At 36.9% G+C, this 18,624-nt stretch overlaps 1 protein-coding gene across 1 annotated transcript in view; it reads right to left on the bottom strand.

Annotated features, from left to right (window-relative positions):
* Nucleotides 1–18,624, bottom strand: part of COG5 (component of oligomeric golgi complex 5) — a 180,098-nt gene that overhangs the window by 103,567 nt on the left and 57,907 nt on the right. Inside the window, exon 7 of the mRNA XM_062491605.1 lies at nt 1,299–1,429. Within this exon, the coding sequence (XP_062347589.1) occupies nt 1,299–1,429 (131 nt within the window). The remainder of the gene's footprint in view (nt 1–1,298; nt 1,430–18,624) is intronic.

The following is an 18,624-nucleotide window of genomic DNA, read 5'->3' as shown; positions in this document are numbered from 1 at the left end:
CCCAGGGTTTCTTTGTCAGCTCCATTTTTGCACTTAATATGAAGAGAAAATTATCAGAGAAGGTCAAATCTGACATGAAAAACTAGAAGGAGTTAACACTGATGAAGAATTTTGCTGCATTTAAAATAAATGTCCACTTGCTTTTTCTTAGGCCCTGTCTTTCATCAATCTTTATTTAATAACGTATATGCTTCATAGCTTGCAAAAAGTGCAATCACAGCTTGGCAAAATGCTCAAATAGCCAGAAATTTCAACACTGGAATAGTAATCAAGTGAAAAATGGGGTTTTTTTCCTACCACTTTGTTATCAGCAAATAGTCAAAGGTATTTACCACAACCATGACTTCTTACTGCAGAAAATTAGCTGAAATGACAGATCTAAGTAAAACTTTGAGACATACTGATAATTTTAATCCTCAATTGTTTAATCAAGCCAATTTATTCAATAGGTTTTGTATTCTGTATATGTTCTATTTTCATGTCAATCTTCAACAGTATCAAAAAATGCTATATTGACTTACAGAGAAGCTTAACACTTGGTAAGAAACAGCATCAAAATGTCTTGTTCTAAGCCTCTTTGCTCTCTAATTTAAGATCCAAATTTGATAGAAACTTGTACCAGATTTCTCCTCTTACTCTGGCAATAAGGATTTAAATTACTTTGTGTTTTGAGGAATATTAAAAAGTATAGACAAAAGAACATTAAATTTTACAAAGACAAGAAAATAGCACTAAAGATACTGAAAACAGTTAATAGATGTCACCAGATTATTAAGATGTCAATAATTACATTTAATAGGAATGAATGTAATTATACATTATATACATATTTTATACACATATAATTAATTATTTTATTTACCTCAATGTTTAAACTGTTCTTTAAAGTCCTAATGTAAATCTTTCAAATCTTTTCAATATATTTCTGCACAGCTTAAATGCAGAAATCTTCTTACAGTTTTAAGGAACTGCATTTTCCATATTTCTCTGTAAAGCTTAGCAACATTGGCATTGCTGTATATAGTTTGAATGCATCAAGCTTTTATGACAGTGTTTACCATTCACCTACTTTCTTCCAAATTACAGGATCAGATGCTGCAAAATTTTGTTCTTGCAAATACTGTGCAAGACCAGTTTTATCAATTTATTTGAATATAGTCATGTGTGAGATTTTCTCACATAAGATTTTTTTCTTGTTTAATTTACACTGGACAGTGCTACACAAAGCAAAAGAAAAAAATTTCAAGTTCTTTTACACCTTACTTTTGAAAGGAAGTAAAGAACAAAGTGTATTTTACCTGAGTCTCCACACCTTGCTCAAGCAACCTTTTAGCTTGGTTTTCCACCTCAAGACGAGCTCTTGCAATAAAAAGCAGGTCATTTTCAATTACTTCTATTCCAGACAGGTCTATCCCTTGAGAAAGATAATCTATAAAAGCAACAAAATATGGATAAGAATGACACAGGATAATGGAATATTTTAAGCATGCTAAAACATTTAAAAGTTACAGACAGTTCCAAGCGACGTTTTTGCATAAACACTGGACAATACAGTACATCAAAGTAATGTCTTACACCAGAAAAACTGAAAATCAGAGGATTATTACTTAAGAAAACCTGGATAATGAATACATTGAATTTACTTCAACACACTTCTCCAGACCCAGAGACTGATGAAGAACTGAAAAACATGAGTTGTAGGAGCTACACAATCAAAATCACAGGCCAAAAAGCAGCAAGAAGTCATATCCTTGTCCCAAAGAATTAACTAGATCATTAAACTTGTCTAATCAGATTTTGAATAAGAATAATTTGCTCAAAGATCTGAAATTAAAGATGCATTAAAAGGCTCAAATTATACTTCATATATTTAAATTGCAGTACTAAACATTTGGGATCCAACACAAAAGAAAGAGGAAAAGGAAAAGGAAAAGGAAAAGGAAAAGGAAAAGGAAAAGGAAAAGGAAAAGGAAAAGGAAAAGGAAAAGGAAAAGGAAAAGGAAAAGGAAAAGGAAAAGGAAAAGGAAAAGGAAAAGGAAAAGGAAAAGGAAAAGGATTTTTTCCCCCTTTTTAATCACAGAATTATCCTAAAAAATATTACCATTGTGGAAATCACCATCAGCCAGGTTGCTAGAGATTACCTGGCTGGACTGGCAACTGCAACAATAAATTCTATTCAGATTCAACTTTTCTTGATGATTTTTTCCTCTCCTTTTTTTTTCTTTCTGGATTTAAATTAATCCAATTCTCCACAACCAGGTAGCCTAGACCTTTACACTACTACTTATCACCAAGATAATGCAGGACTAGTCCCATTTACAGTGTTTTCAACATTTTGCTTAATGAAAGAGGTTTTCCACTGCTTTATTGGAAAGATCAAATAAAACTAACAAAATAACGGCCAAGGCATTCACACAGTATCAGATTCTTCTTTCATAAGATGATGCTCCACTATTTCTATTTATAACCAGTCCTGTCTGACTTCTTAATGAAGTTATTTTCTTTTTTAGTCCTCACAGTAAGTTTATTAAGGCAGAAACTTAAACATTTTAACTAGGATAACTGAACTTTTAAATCTTTGCCAAATAACCTTCCACTTTTGCAGCCATTTATTTTTGTTTATTCAAAATAAACAAATCTAATTCTCAGATCAATTTTAGCAATCACATGTTCACAACTGAACACAAAATTCCATGTGAATCATTTCACAGCTATGTAGAGAACATCCCTGTATCTGCACATGAAAAATACCATATAAGAAACCGAAACAAAAAGCTTACTGAAATACTGCATAAAGCTTAGTAAAGGCATGAAGAAATCATCTCTCTTAACAGTTCAGTACGTCAGACAGATTTTAGTCTAATAAGAATAGACCTGCAAATGCTTTTCCCTGCATGCATTTATTCAGAAATGGATGAGAGGGATCAAAGGTCAGCTGAGCAACAGGACAGCAGACAATTCATGCAACCCTGTGTGCTGGTGTCTGCAGAGCTGCTTTTGCCATGCACCACAGCAGCCACACTTACCCCTTACTTCCCTGCAACTTTTTGCTGCGACTAAGCTGCATCTCTACAGGTGGCCTGCCATACAAACCCATTAAAACTTATTTTGAATTCCCACAAGTTCCAATGAGCAAGTGTCCTGAATGAGAAGACTAATTTTCTGACCCCTTTCTTCTAGCTAAAAACAAAAAAAAAAAAGAGGAAAGCACTCTACTGCCATAGCAAAGTTTCTTGGCAACATGAGATTAAAAAAGGTGCAAATATTACCAAAATATTTATATATACCACAAATACAAGAACTGCTGTGTAGTTCACTTGTGGCATAAAGTCATAATCTGGAAGCCCAGGCTGCCTAAACAAAACAAAATTAAAATATGGTTATGATCTCCTAAATCCACAGAAAATCTGTGGAAGATGACTAAAAAAGATACCTTTTCTTCCTGCTGTGTTTTATCTCAGAATCTAAATTAAGTCACTTCAAGTGCTAAAAATCTAATCCTTCTGATGGTTTTAAGAAAAGAACAGAAAGACCATGCTGCTTTGGCTTCTCCAAATACCTCCATCTGTGTCTCCGACTGGCAGCCACCTCCAGCCAATCTGTTAAAATCTGCAGTTTTGCTCCAAATTATCTGCAATCCTAACAAAATGGGACAATGCATTTCACCAGGACTTCAGAACAGTGGGCTTTTCTGTAGGTTCAGTGGCTAGCTGTACTACTATAGATGCTCCTAGCTGCCATTCTAATAGTAAGGAAGCTGCAGCAATTACAGAGTTTTCAAAAGAAAAGCAGTTTTTGTAAGGACAGCAGGTCTATGTCAGAAACACCTGCAAGTGCTTTCCTGCCATTCTTATGTGAGAGCAGAAGCTGTAACACAGGCAGGGTATGTGCCTTTTGATAGTTTTTGTCACCTACACAGACAACATAATATTAGAAATCTCCACACTGTGTACCATCAACAGTGATGTTGCTGCCCTGGACAGCACAATGAAACCAAGCAGGACAGCTGACATAAAAGCAGCCAGATCATACCCAAAATACCTGTGCATTTAAGATACAATTTAAAATATTGCAGAGGAACTCACACGTTCCAGCCAGTCAATTTTAGTTAGTAAAGAAAGCCTGTCAAGTGAAACACAACAAAAATGCTATCAGTTATTAACTCGGGGAGTAGCAAATGTAGGATTTTGCTTCAGGCACTTACTCGTGTGATCATTTTTTCTATTTCTTGCCATGTGCAGTCAGTCAATAACACTGGTCATGATCAGAGGTGAGTGGGGCATGGACTGTAAGGTACTTGTGTCTTCTTGTCAGGAATTAACCAAAAACAGTGGCTCACTCCTCAGCTAGCACAGACTCTGGGGACTGGTGTACAGTTCAAAGCATGTCAGTTCTCCATCTGCTTTAACCTTAAAGCTCTGGAGTAAAACGATTACTGTATTAACTCTAAAAGATTCAGTGAGTATATATTTAAAACTGACATATCTCCCTTAAGTGATTTTAAAAGCACATATATTACATTCTGTTATCTTTGGGAAGATTTGTGCTTTTAACAAATTAGAATCTAAGTATCTAGTATCACCACATGCCAGGGCTGCAGCCCTGGAGCAGCCACCAAGGCATCACCCTCTCAGCAGCACCACAGGCTGCTCCAGCCACTTCTCAGCACAGCCAGGGAGCAAATTAGAGGAGCAAGCTATAGTCCTATAACCATTCCTGTACCTCTCATCCCTCTGATAATTCTGCCTCTTTATATAGGTTCGTGAACATAAAGACAAATCCTTAACTCTCTCATAGGGTGTTGGTATTGCTTCCCTTCTATCACACCCTATCAAGCTTGGAAAGCACAGCTGGAAATCACTTTCTAAGCATTTTAAATACAGACTGTCTGCTGAATCATTTTCTTGAACAAAAATATTGTATGTCAAGGCAGAGTGCACTAAGACCTAGGAATAAGTGACATATATAATCTACTTCAGCCTACCAAAGGGTTGGAACTTATTATTTTTTAATAAAACAAGCATTTTTGTCACTACAATTTTACATTTTCTTGATTTACTAAGCCTGAACAACTTTTTCTCATCTATTGTTGAGGTGCTGCTTGAAAATGCATTTTTAAAAGCAGTATTTCCCAGATAGTTATGTATGATAGAGGAGTTCATAGACAGACAAATCCAATATGCAGATAGTACATTATGCAGAAAAACAGTAGTTTGAGCAACACCGTTAGCTTTCCTTAATCTAAGTGACTCACCAACACAGATTATATTATGTGATCTCATTTTTTAACCTCAAATATTCTTAGAGATAATATAGAATCAAGATCAGAAATCAAAATTTTCTATAATCATTAACATATATTTTGAAAAAGAGATAACTATTAAGCTAGTACCCTTATGAGTGCCACAAAAACTGGATTACATTCTTTATGTAGACTGAATTGATTCTGAGCTTTTGCTAGAAATTAGAGAATCAACATGAGACTACTGAGAACAATCAGGTGCACTAACAAAGAGGAAAACAGAAGTCAGTAATAAACCAATGTGATTAAGCTGCATGACTCAAGAGGCTATTTGAGTCAAAAGAGAAACCCTTCTGCACTCTGAGAACCCACCTCAGTGACACTAATACAAAAGGGGGAAAAGGAAATTAGAACATCTGAAGTGGATTCCCCCAGGAGTAAACACCTAAGATCTGCAGACACACAACTTCCCTCAAATGCAATAATCCAGTGACAAATTAAGAGGTGTTCCTTGGGAGATTGGGAGGAGGGGGGAGAGTGTATTAATGGAAAATAAACCGTTCCTGAAATTTTAAATAAAATCATGGAATGATAAAATCACAGATCTTTGTTTCTTTGTTTGAGGAAGGATTGAGGCTTATTTCTCTTACATTGGTCAATTGTTTTACTAAGTTCTGCAGTCTTAGTTGCAGATAATGTTGGTTATATCTGTACCCTAAGAAGATACTGCCATTTTTCCACAGTAAAGAAAAACTACAGTTTCTGAAGAAACTCCTGATTTAAATTCCAAACAGTCGACAGGTCGAAATCACATCCAAGAGTTCTGCTGGGATTTAAATATGCAGAATATGAGAGGCTTTATCAAGAATACAAGAGATTCATCAAGAACTATCAGAGAAGACTCATGTGTACATTGGTAGAAGATGTTCATGAAACTGAACCTAAACTGCTATTGGCAATATTTGTTTCTGTTATCTTCCATGGTCTTAATGGAAATATTAGTTACAGCAGTAGCTACTGAACACGGAAGACATCCTGTCTGCCTCACCGGTATCTGAACCAACAACCCAGGATGCTTCTGGGACCAAATATGTCAATTAATTTGTTTTTGTCAATGCAGCTAATTTAAAACCAAAGTCCTGAGAAGAGAGTCTGAGATCCCAACATCTCAGCAGAAGACCAATGCTTTGGTCTTTCATCCTTTGGTGAAAGCAACCTAATGTTTTACAATTATCTCTAGTCTCTAGGTGGAATAAGCAAACACCCTACCTTAAAGAACAATGGTCTGCTGCTTGGAGATACTTAAATTTGCCATGCAATTGATGCATATAGAGCAAGTGGGAAATAGCAAAAGAAGGCAAATTTCTAAGTGTTCAAACTGGAAACTGATGCCTCCAAAAAGAAACTTTGCTTATGTTCTGTTTTAACCAGACTAATTCTCCACTTAAGCAGAAATGACTGCCCCACACTCTGCACCAGGCACCAAAGTACTTGCTGAAGCTTCATATCAAGCCTTTAAATCAAGTGAAAGGGATTCCACGACCTCTGCGATATCTTACAGCTATCATCTTATGCAACTTGAGCTCTTCAGAAAATGATGGTCATTTCTATCAAAACTGCACAGATTACAACGCCTTGTAAAGTGTTCAAAGTAAGAATGTAATTGCTCTATAGTAAATGCCATCCACAATGTCATATATTTTGAATATACTTTTTAAAATAATTGACTTCAAATACTAAATTATTAATTTTGATTTTTTTTTCAGCAGGTATTAGTAATTCCTTATTAAAGACGAAGATAAAAATTATTTTACTAAAATGCCACTTAGTTGCAAAACTCCTGGTATATTTCTTTCCTTTTCCTATATGGCAAAATTGCTGCAGGAGTTTCTTCAGTGAACAGAGAATAAAATCTGTCTGTGTCACTAGAGTTCCATTAAGTTCCTGTAAAATCTGGTCCTCATTTAAGCAATTTCTACCATCTTAAAAATTAACTACATGTATTCATAATACATAAGATCTCAGTTTTTAGCTGTTTGAGCAACACTAAGAGAGTGAAAACTGTCCTGAGTGGGGCCCCTTGGCTCTGTATCTGTTTGTTTTCTCTGACAGCACACTAACTCACTCTTGCTGCTCATGTCCAGAAAAGAAAATAGTAGACAAGCAGGTATAGTTTCTGATAGATGCTCCTAGTGATGGGGAACATGAAAAATAGAAACAGAGCAAAGCACTTCTCAGCTCTTCATTTCTGTCCAAGACTGGTTTCATTTTTTAAGTAATCAGGTCAACAGTACCAAAACCAAACTGGTGGGAAGCATACAAGGCAAAGAAAGCAAAACTGAACTGCTAATTTAAACACAGACAATTATCTTGTACTGTAAAACAGACCTGTCATTTATGTTATATGATTATAGAATGGTTTGGTCAGAAGGGGCCTTTAAAGAAAATGTAGTCCAACCCCTCTGGGCTGGACAGGGGCACCTTCCATGATATCATGTTGCTCAAAGCCCTGTTCATGTTCAGCCTGATCTTGAACACTTCCAGTGATGGAGCATCATCTTACCTGGTCAAAGCTTTACTTCAGAAGAAAACTGAAAACTCAACACACTAATTCAGAGACTATGTAGGCATGAAAAATTTGAACATTTTACAGCATGTTAAAACAAAGGGGAAAGTTTTAAGTGTAAAGGCAGGTTGGAATAAGAAAGAATGGCTTGTAATCCTGCACTTGGGATCAGCTTTGTTTCCTCCAAAAGATTGTTCCTTGTTTTCTTAACAGAACATGGTTTATGTTAAAATATTTAGTAGTGCTTTAATAATCATATATGTCCAATCCTACCTACAGAGGAAGCCTGCTACTTCTCTCCAGATTGTATACAAAAATATAAAAAAGCACACCCTGAATTGAGAACAATTCTGGGGGAGCACTGAGGAAGACTGACTAGCTATTTTTAAATTAAATTAGAGCTGCATTTAAGTTGTCTTGATGGAAGAGTTAATTCCTACTGCTCTCAGGGCTGGAAATCAGATGCCACGCAGGATCTGAAACTGATGGAAATGAGTTTGATATCTATTTTTATCATCATCACTGACTTAACAATGAGCACCAAATTTTGGAGACATTCCTGTGAAAATGCCATGATTCAGAAAATAGCTTAACACACCAAGACAAACACTACTTAGGTCTAATCACAAGTTATACCACACGACTCCCACACTCACTTAGGCCTAAAGCAAGAGCTGTTGAACTCCTTTAAGGTTCCCCCTCCCACACACCATTAGATCTCCCCCATCCCTCCCCCTCACCCTTGAGCACAGACTCACAACCTTACTACACCTGCTGCTTTCTGCAGTGCCTGGACTGCCAGGCTCCAAGGGGAGCAGGCAGCACCCCACATCCAGCTGGTGGCTGCTTGATGCCACTCTTAGTGACAGGACAGAATTAACCCTCTGTAAGTTTACGGGTGACAGCAAATTGAGGAAGGGCTCAGCACCCTGGACAGCAGAGCTGCCATTCTGAAGAACCTTAGCAACCTTGAGATAAGGACAGAAAAAAACCATTATGAAGTACAACAAAAGTGAGTTAAGCCCTGTTTGCCTGGGAAGGTGCAGCTCTGTCCACACAAGCAGGTTGGGTGCTCGCTGGCTGGAAAGAAGTTTTCAGAAACAGACCCAGTGGACAGAAAATTTAACTTAACCAGCAGTACATCCTTGGGGCAGAGGCAGCCAGCTGTGTACCAGACTGGGTGTACCCAGCAGGTCGAGGGAAGTCATTATTCTTATTATTTGGCACTTGTAAGGCCACTGTACTCCATGGCTCCCAGTACAACAGAGACAATGACAAATGAGTCCAACAGGGAACCACCACGACAGGGGACTGAAGCATGTGAGTGTGAGGAGAGGCTGAGAGAACTGAGTCTGTTAACCTTGAAAAGAAATGGTTAAGAAGAGCTCTAATTGCATCTTCTGCTACCTGACAGACAGACTTTTCTCAGAGGTGCACAAGAGACAAGAGATACAGTCTACAGCATGAGAAATTCTAGTTAGACATGGGGGAAGAATACTGTACTTATTGTTCCCTACACCTTACCCATGGAAGATATTAAGCTGCAGGAACATGCACATTATATTCTAATATAATTAAAATTAATAAACTGTAAAACATTAGCATCTAGAACTCTAAAAATCACCATAAGCTTCGTAAGATTGCCCTTGAAACAGGCTGATTTGAGAAAACTACTTCAAGAGCTTGCAAAACATTTTTAGTAACTAAAACTGCATTTTTTTTTCTAAATTATAAAATAGTCACAAAGAACTGTAACATTTGCACCATTCATCAACAGTACTTGGGTGGAGCTGAAATCAACTTCACCTCAAGTATTCTACCTGGTCTATGGCCTAGAAATCAGAAAATATTAGAAAGAAAATTTCTAGCACCAATGACCATAGATTGCAAACATAATCTAGGTTTGTAACATGAAACAAAAGTTACAGTAATGGGAAAAAAACCCCCAGTACCTATATAACTTACAGAGTCCACATTTTATTCTGACAATTAAAACTGTTCATCAAAAATCAACAGAAAAAAAACAGTTCACCACAATAAGATCACTTAATTTTAATTTACACACTGCACAGATAAGGAACTGCTCTTCAGTCTCCAATACATGGACTTTCAAAATTAAATTTATTCTGGCAACAATGCAATAATGCCTCTACAAGTCAATACTCCTCTTGGGCTTTTTTTGGAGCAAAGTAAAAATAAAACATGTTGCCAGTAAAAATCTAGTTGTCCTATTTTGGTTTTGAACAGACTTCATAGCATCACAGATGCAAAGCAAATGTACAGCATGTGTGAAAGAAATGAAAATAGAAAGGGGGACAGAAAGGTATAATATAGAACAGGAGAGAGATGTAGCCCAAGTGGGGCATTACAGAAGAAATGAACTTCAGCTTTGAAAGAGTAGAGAATAACAGAATGATGAAAAATGACACAGAATTATGAAGGAACATACTGAAAGGATACAAATAAAGATCAGTTCATACAGTTTGGTTTTATTAATCTGTACGAATAATTTAGTGCCATCACATGATTTCCACCTTGAAAAGTTCCTCCCCACCCCCACCTAAGCCCACAGCTTGGTACTGCTTGTTCATTACTAAGGTCAATGGCAATGCTCATTTCTGCTCATATTTCAGGAGAGCATCCAAAACAAAGAGGTGAATAAACCTTGTTTTTAATACATTTCATGCAGACAGTAATCCGGATTTTTACTGTCTTGAAAATATTTCTTGAAGTCTGAAGAGGTGAACAATAAGAAGTTATTGAAATGGAGCATCATATCAGTGCATAAAATGAAGCAGGATGAAAAGAATGCACTCTCACATTTATCAGAGATAACTGCATTGAAAATATATTGCAACTGCACCATAAACCATGTTTAAAAGAATTATGCCTTTCCAAATGGAGTGGATGAAGTAAACCATCTCTTTCCTGAACTAGGAAACTGAGGTAAGGACTCACCTAAATGAAGGTACGTGACCTTAGCTGTCTTCTGTTTGTCTAATTTGGCATCACAACCAAAGCCATGGAAGCTAGCAAAATAAGTTACAGCAGAGATATGCAAAATATAACCTAAATTTACATGCTGGCCTGAACACACCACTCTTTTTGGCAACTTTTACATATTATTAATATGTTATCATTCGACAGCTAAGTAGAATTCCTCAATATAGAGCATTATGTAAACCTGTGATGATTCAGTTTCCATCAGTACCATCCCATGTTGCAATAGACCATGCAATGATAAAAGAAAATTAAGGAAAATGATTATGTGTCTCAAGAATCTTAGTCAAAAATAACTTCTTTCAAACATCCCACCAGTTGCAGAGAAGGCAAAGATGGCTGACTCTTCGCTGAATCACTGCCTTTGAAGGAGAGCAGGGGAGATTTTGCTTCATTTGTGAGTTTTAATTAATGTCAATGGTTACTGACCTAATTTTTGAATGCTGTACACCTAGATAAAGGTATACATGGACAGCTACAGACTTAGAGGTCTACAAGTCTACAATTACCATACTAAGCTAGCTAGTTTGCATTTAATTTTTTCTTTTTGGTGATATATAGCCTACATTTTTTGAGTTTTATACCATTAGTTTTGGACTAATATGTGCATCCAAAAATGTATATTGCCCATGAGAAAACACAGGTAGTTTTAAACATGCATTTGTAAATGCCAGGAGATACTTTAGAATCAACAGAGCTACAGTGCTGTATAATCAAAGTAATTTTAAAAAATCATGCTATCTTGGCCCCTGCATAAGGGGGAATACTACTTTTTTTTTTTTACTACATATATATAAGCTGCAAATATTTCTTTCATATTCCTCTCTCCTTATGGGTCTCTCCTGCCTCTTTTCAACACCCACTATTCACCCTTTCATACTTACACCTTTAGGAAAACATTTCTACAAAAGCAGAACTGCATTTTCTTTAGTAACAGCTATGTTAACTCCCTCAGTACTCTACAAAATATATAATTTTTGTCTTCAATAAATGCATATTTAATTCCTCCCGCCCCTCACCTGTCATATCATCAATAACTTCCTGCAACTGGCTGCAGATTTACCTGTTTTTATCATCTTTAGAGTCAACAGATGTTGCACAGGTGATAAATCACACAGGTTTTATATACCTCAGATACTTTGTAGGAGAGCAAAGGGAACTTTGCATGTGTTATACAGATTGTTTCTGTAGATAACTTGAACATAACTGCAAAATTTTAAAACCTTGAAATGTATCTTATCTCCTACAGCACAGTCTTTTTGAAATTTAGAGATCAGGCTATGGAAGAAATCTGCCCAGTCTGCCAGAATTCTTGCCAATTCTTCTAGCAACAATAAAACTTAGCAACGGTATTAAAAAAAAAAATAGGCAGGAAAAGAATGTTGTTTAAAAGCCAAACTGAACCTAACAGTGTTCATATTCCAAACACTTGCATTTGAAGTTAGCCTTCACAGATGCCTGTCTTTTGACCTTTCAACTGGAATAGTATCTAACCACAACACAGACTGACAGCAGTTGCCTCTGATGATTCTTAAATACCTTCTATTTTGTACAGTTTGGGTAGTGGAATTGGGGAAAAAAAAATGTTTTAAAACCTTTCTTGTCCCCTCTACAACACTCACTGCAATTCGATTAAAAAGTTTTCTAGATACAAATTGATGAACTACCACTCTCACCCTTAGCACTTACTGAAATGTTTAGCTGTACCTGCACTAACAAGAACACTGGGAAGCTGAAGGAAACATCACATCCCTCCCAACCTACTCCACACAAGCAGCTGACACATCACACATTCAAATCATTGCCCAGCAGTGAACACCACTGGAAGGGAATTAGAGCAGCCTACCTGCACAGCTGCTCCTCAAACAGGGAACAAAAGGGAACAATGACCTACAGCACACTCCAGAACTGCCATTACACAGCTGTAGCACATACCTTTTCTGCTACCTGTAAAGGTTCTTTGGCAACTGTTGGTTCTTTTTTCTCTCATCTTTATATATATATATATATATATATATATATATGTATGTATGTATGTATGTATGTATATAAACAAATGGTACAGCACTGCTGGAGCAACTGACTCAAACGATATCTTTCATGTACACTGACCATGATTTTCTTCAAAAAACACATAGTGTTAATATTAGGAAGCACATGAATGTATGAAAGTTAAAATTACCATGGATTAAGATTTCACAAAAAGGTACTTGTCTTCTCAAAATGGCTAAGTATCAGCATAAAGAGAAGACATTGTTTTTATTCTATTATTTTGAAATGGATAAAAACGAAAAGCTAAGTCTTCTCTAATACAGTACCGATGACACATTTGAGTTCTACTATCATTAATGTCACAGAGACATAAAATTAAAAATCAGTATCTATTGTAGCCGAGTTCAAAGTAATGAGCTAAATGCTAAAAATATAAATCCCTTTTTTAAAAAGTTTGCATATCCAAGGAAGTAAACAATAAGTTCAGGCAAGTCTTTCAGTCATTAAAGGGAAAAATTGTTAACAGATGGGTGAAAACATTCAATTTAGCAAGTAACTGTTATTAAATAAATAATGCAGATATTTTCTTAGTAGAATTTCATAATTATCTATGAGCCAATTATTACCTACATCTGTCAGCCAATTGTATCTAATAATTAACACAAAAGACTTGAATGGACAAAAAATGTGCTGCTTGAAGAATAAAATACGTTTAGCAATTTAATACTTAAAAATAAAATTAAGAAAACATACAGATGCACTGTGTACCCATATAATTTTATCGTAGTTTTTATTACAGTTCTAATTCTAAATAATATTTATTCTGATAACAGATTTTTCTCAAGCCTTAAAAAGCATAATTTTTGACATACATTTACTGCTATAGTTATGAATAACTTCAAGATCAGGAAAGCTATTAATATTGTTCAAATTAAACAGCTTTTCCTTCAGGAGAAAAAAAAAACCAGGGAAGACCAAATTTTTCAATCATATACTGAACTTTCTAATAGGAACCCAATCCTGAAGAAATTATTACACTGCACCACAATTAAGATTCACATTTTTCCAACATCCAGAAATTGCATTTTGCCAAGAAAAAAAACAAAAAAAAATTAAAAAAAACCAAACAAACAAAAAAAAACCCACCTGAAAATAACTTCAGCAGAAAATTAAATGAAGATTTTCAAGGGTCACTGATATACTCAAAACTATTTATCACTGAAACACTGAAACTCAAAAAGCAGCAGCAAAGAGTCTTGACTGGAAACATTATTGTGGTATTACAGCATATCATACTACATGACAATATAATATCATATGACAACAATCATATTATTACAAGAATTGCATGCAATTCTAATATTTAAAACTTATTACTGTTAAATGTGTATCTCTGGGATATCTCAGCTAGCAGTATATAATCTCTACTACAGATGCTAAGAGACAAGCTGCTGGATGAGCTGTGGTCTTGGCTATTGGGTTCCATAACTTGATTTGGCTCTCAGGTTAACCAAGCTCCTGCCAAGCTCCAAGCTCCTTCCAACACAGGGTGCTGAGCCTAATTCATGGACAGCTTGGAAAGCACAAGCTCCATGGAGCAACAGTTTATGGTTTATATAATATAAATATATATACAGCAATACTGCAAGCAACAAGTATTGTAGGTATGTTATGTTCAATAATCCCCACTTTCTGTTTCTTTCCCATTAACAATAAAATAACTCCTAAAACTCATGGAAACATTTAGCCATCATTGTTTCCCATGGCAACGGAAACATGCACTGCATGGGGCAGCAACTTTGGGCTGTGAACCTGCCACCTGACAGTTCCATTCAGCACTTTTTTGGGCTTGTAATGGAAGGGGGTGACTGTTCACTGCGTACCTTTGCTCCTCCTGCAGTATTCATGATTCCATGTTCCTCCATCATAATTGCCCCTCAGCCATTTTAAATTCATTTATAGGGGGTGGTCACTGACAGCTGATGGACATCTCCACCCTCACCCTACCACAGGAGCCTTTGGATAATCTCGGGGTTAGCAAGTAATGGATTTACCCAACACCACATAACTAACTATGTCTCTGGCACAAGAATCCCAGCACAGAGTTACTGATGGACAGCAGGCACACTCCCTAACCCCAGCAGAGCCAGCACAGTGCTGAGCCTGAGCCTGACCCCCTCGCTACTTAATGACCCTAAACAATGTGCAACGAAAGAAGTCATAAGTTCTATCGACTGAGAAAAACAACAAGTCCCTGATCATTCTAAAATTCAAGTAAAACTTTTGTTTCGCTTCATTGATTTTATGACCTTCTTTGCCATTTTATTTGCAAACTAAGTACATGGAAAAAGAAACTTTTTTGTTAGAAAAAACACACAAGGAAAGCATTGCAAAATGAACATTTGTAGAAACTTAAGAAGTTTTGGGTAATTTGGGTACAGCTGCAAATTACTTTCTCTGTGTTGGACCCTCCAAAAAAAAAGAAGAAGAAAAAAAAGAAGTTAAATAAAAATTAGAAACGGCCAGTCAGGGAAAAGTTAGAAGTCCTAATTTCCTAAGTACATCACACAGAGACACATGTAAGGTGCCTTGCTTTTGTGGCTGGAAATGGCCAGAAAGCAAGAAGCAGTAAGAGCTGCTCCAGGATATGGGCCCCCCAAAACCAACTTTCACTAAAGCAGCCAGAGGCACCAGTAAACGGTCCCAGTATGAAGTTTGGCTTGACTGCAGTGCCCTTTAGAAGAGGAAGCAGTTTGGTTTTGTATGCTTGTGTACCTATTGGATTGCTGAAATGGTGAGAAAGTGGCAAACAGAAAAGCATCAGAAGGGCCGTTAGAAGTAAGGTCTAACTACTCCAAAAGCATCAGCAAGACACGGAAACACATTGAGGGTCAACACTAGTCAGTCATTTTCGGTATACAAAGCTTTTTTCAAGGCTTGAGAGCCTGAAATACCGAAAAATTCCAGCTACTGAGCATCTTAAATGAATAATGGCTGTCTTGGTACTTGCATAAGAGAAGACCTGCAGCATGGCAGAATGGACAGAACTCAGTGACAACTACCACAAATTGCTGCTTACAGCAGGACTCCTCTCACCACGTGAACCCTATTACATCTCTACTTTATAGCCTGTTCTGTTTTCTGATCCAATTAAAGTCATTGCAAGTAATTAAAAAGGCGGGATTAGCTGACTGCATTTCAGGAGACATTACACAGATCATATTTGTAAATAGAATGGCTTTTTAGGATTGGTTGAAGTAGAGGATCCTGGCAGAGGTTTGTGCTAGCAGTGACCTTTGAGAGGTAGAGTCACCACCAGATCAGCAGCCCTGGGTCCTCCCATGATGGCCAGCACAGCCACCAGCAGGCTGCTGGGACAGCTCCCATGGATCTCAAGCTCCTTCACCCTCCAAAAGCAAGCACTGAAGAGGGAATAAAGCTCTAGGACTACAAAAGTACAAGTACTCCAGATTTAACAGAACTTCCATTCGATTTACACAAATGATCTAACAATGAAATATGTAGTCTCTGCAAGGCACTGACTTTAAAAACCCATATATGTATACTATCATAAATGAGAATTCAAAATTAAATGCATTTTATAAGGCATTTCAGTAACTGCTTGGAAGCTGCTACTGCTTCCTATTTAAAGAAAAATGTATTTTGATTATGTCATATTATGTTATTAAATAATTTCAGAGGGAAAAGCAAGTCAGACCTATTTGTCACAAACTGGATGAAAACTGGATTTCAAAATGTCAAATCTTCCCAGAAAGCAACAATTCCAAGTTTCATCTTATAACTCTCCTGAAGATTCATTTTCAACCACAAAGTTAATTATGTTTGATCTGAATTCAGTGAGCAGCCTTAGGGATCAAGGCAAATTGCTGGAGTAAGGGAAAATCAGACAGGTCTTCAAAGTCATTCTAGGTAAGACAGAGCACTCCTTAGGAGCATAAGGCTTCAATAATAAAATTTTGTTTTTGATAACAGGAAATAGGAAAATAATTTCATTGGCTCATTTAGAGAATACCAGTTTTCCATCATCTCATATACAAGTAGTGGAGTGTAAGAAGAACAGAAAATAGAAGAGGGGTTGATGGGTGGGTATTTAAAAATAATTACTCAGACTTCATACGCTACAAGAAATGATGGAAAAATTCTGTATGAAGTCTGTTGCAAGGGTAAAAATAAGTAGAACACAATTCTCATTTTAGAAATAGAATGAGGTGAAAAAACTGAAATTGAGTATCAAAGACCTTGCAGCAACTAAGAGGAGGGATATCTGTGTGGGCTGACAGAGGGAATAAGTTAAAGTTTAAAAAATACACAAACCACCTAAAGTACATTTCTGAGAAAAGAAAAAACAGGAAAAGAAAAACTCCTTGGTTCTTGATACAGCAGAACATTTCAGAATACCTCTCCATGCTTCGTGTCTTTGAGGAGTCTAAGTACTGTTAGCATGTACATTCTTCATTCCACCTTCACTCTCCAAGTACTTACTCATGCTGCTGTGAGTCTCAGTCTCCCTCCCTCTTTGTCCCAAGTAAAACTGGAAAATATGTAGTCAGGAAAGAGGAAACAGAACATGAAGGGAGGAGAGAGGAATCTAACCTCTCTTTCCTTCTCTAGAAAACAACAAAGGGAAGCATCATCAACAACAGAGTTAAGAGCTAAAATCGGAGCCAGTCCTCAAGAAAGCATGGCATAGTTCTGTTTCCAAATAACACTGGTATGCATGTTTTATACTGTGTTTCTCTGAATTTAGCCCTGAACTACTACAGAGCTCTTGTTCTGCACTCACCAGGTTTTCAGAGTCCTGAAAACTAAATGGGATCTATAAAGTTCAGATTCTCAAACTTTACTGTGATAATAACGTCTAAAAATGTGGAAATACAAAAAAGTAGGATGAGATTTTTCCAATCCTACATTGTCACAAGCTAGCAATACAGTCATGGAGGCATAGTTCCCCTTTCCAGAGAACATTTGGCAGCTGAGACAGATCTTCAAAGGTATTTTTTGAACAAACAGGGGCATGGTATGACGAGTCTGGGACTGGTAACAAAGGATGCTATAGTATCCCCACTTCCAAGTGACATGCTTTATGGAGAAAGGTTAAGGAGCTGTTTTTCAGCTACACTTTTCTCACTGCCTCCTCCTGAAAGTGATTGCTGCTGGCTCCCCTCCAGCGAGGGCTTGAGAGGAATCAAACGATTCACTGGTGAGAACTGCACAGAGAGCCTGCAGGCAGAGGTAAGACAGAGAGCATCTTAATGGGGAAAAAACTGCAGATCAGAGATTTCTCTCAAGTAAGAGAAAACATACTGGAGACACTGAAGGGACTTGAGAATTACTGGATGCTACAGGATTAAATTACAGGAGTCTCCTATCCCCTTCCACACAATGAGGACAGGAAAAAAAAGAACCCCAAATATACACCTTTTAGCAGCATGCCACCAAACTGCATATCAAAAAAACTTCCAAACATCTCTTGTCAGAAGTATTTTCTTTTGCAAATCTGTTTAGAAATTGCTAACTACCTGACTCATCTCCATCACAGAAGAGCTATTTAATGGTGTATTGTCACCTGTTACCAAGTGTCCTTTGAACCCGGTTTGAGACTACAGAGCACAACATAAATCTGCTACAGCTTTTTGGCACTTCCTGCCAAGTACTTTCTCATACTCTGCAAAATTATGCAGACTATTAACCTTACATAAATTTTAAAAGTCTGGGTCTTCCCAAAGAACATGCAGAGGGCAGACTCATAAAAGTTCTTCAGAGGAGTGACCAGGACCAAAACAGACAATGAAGAACCATTAAA

The sequence above is a fragment of the Cinclus cinclus genome, chromosome 4 (assembly GCF_963662255.1).
Source record: "Cinclus cinclus chromosome 4, bCinCin1.1, whole genome shotgun sequence".
NCBI lineage: Eukaryota > Metazoa > Chordata > Aves > Passeriformes > Cinclidae > Cinclus > Cinclus cinclus.
Note: the sequence above shows the minus strand (reverse complement) of the source record. Positions and strands in the feature narration are given on the sequence as shown.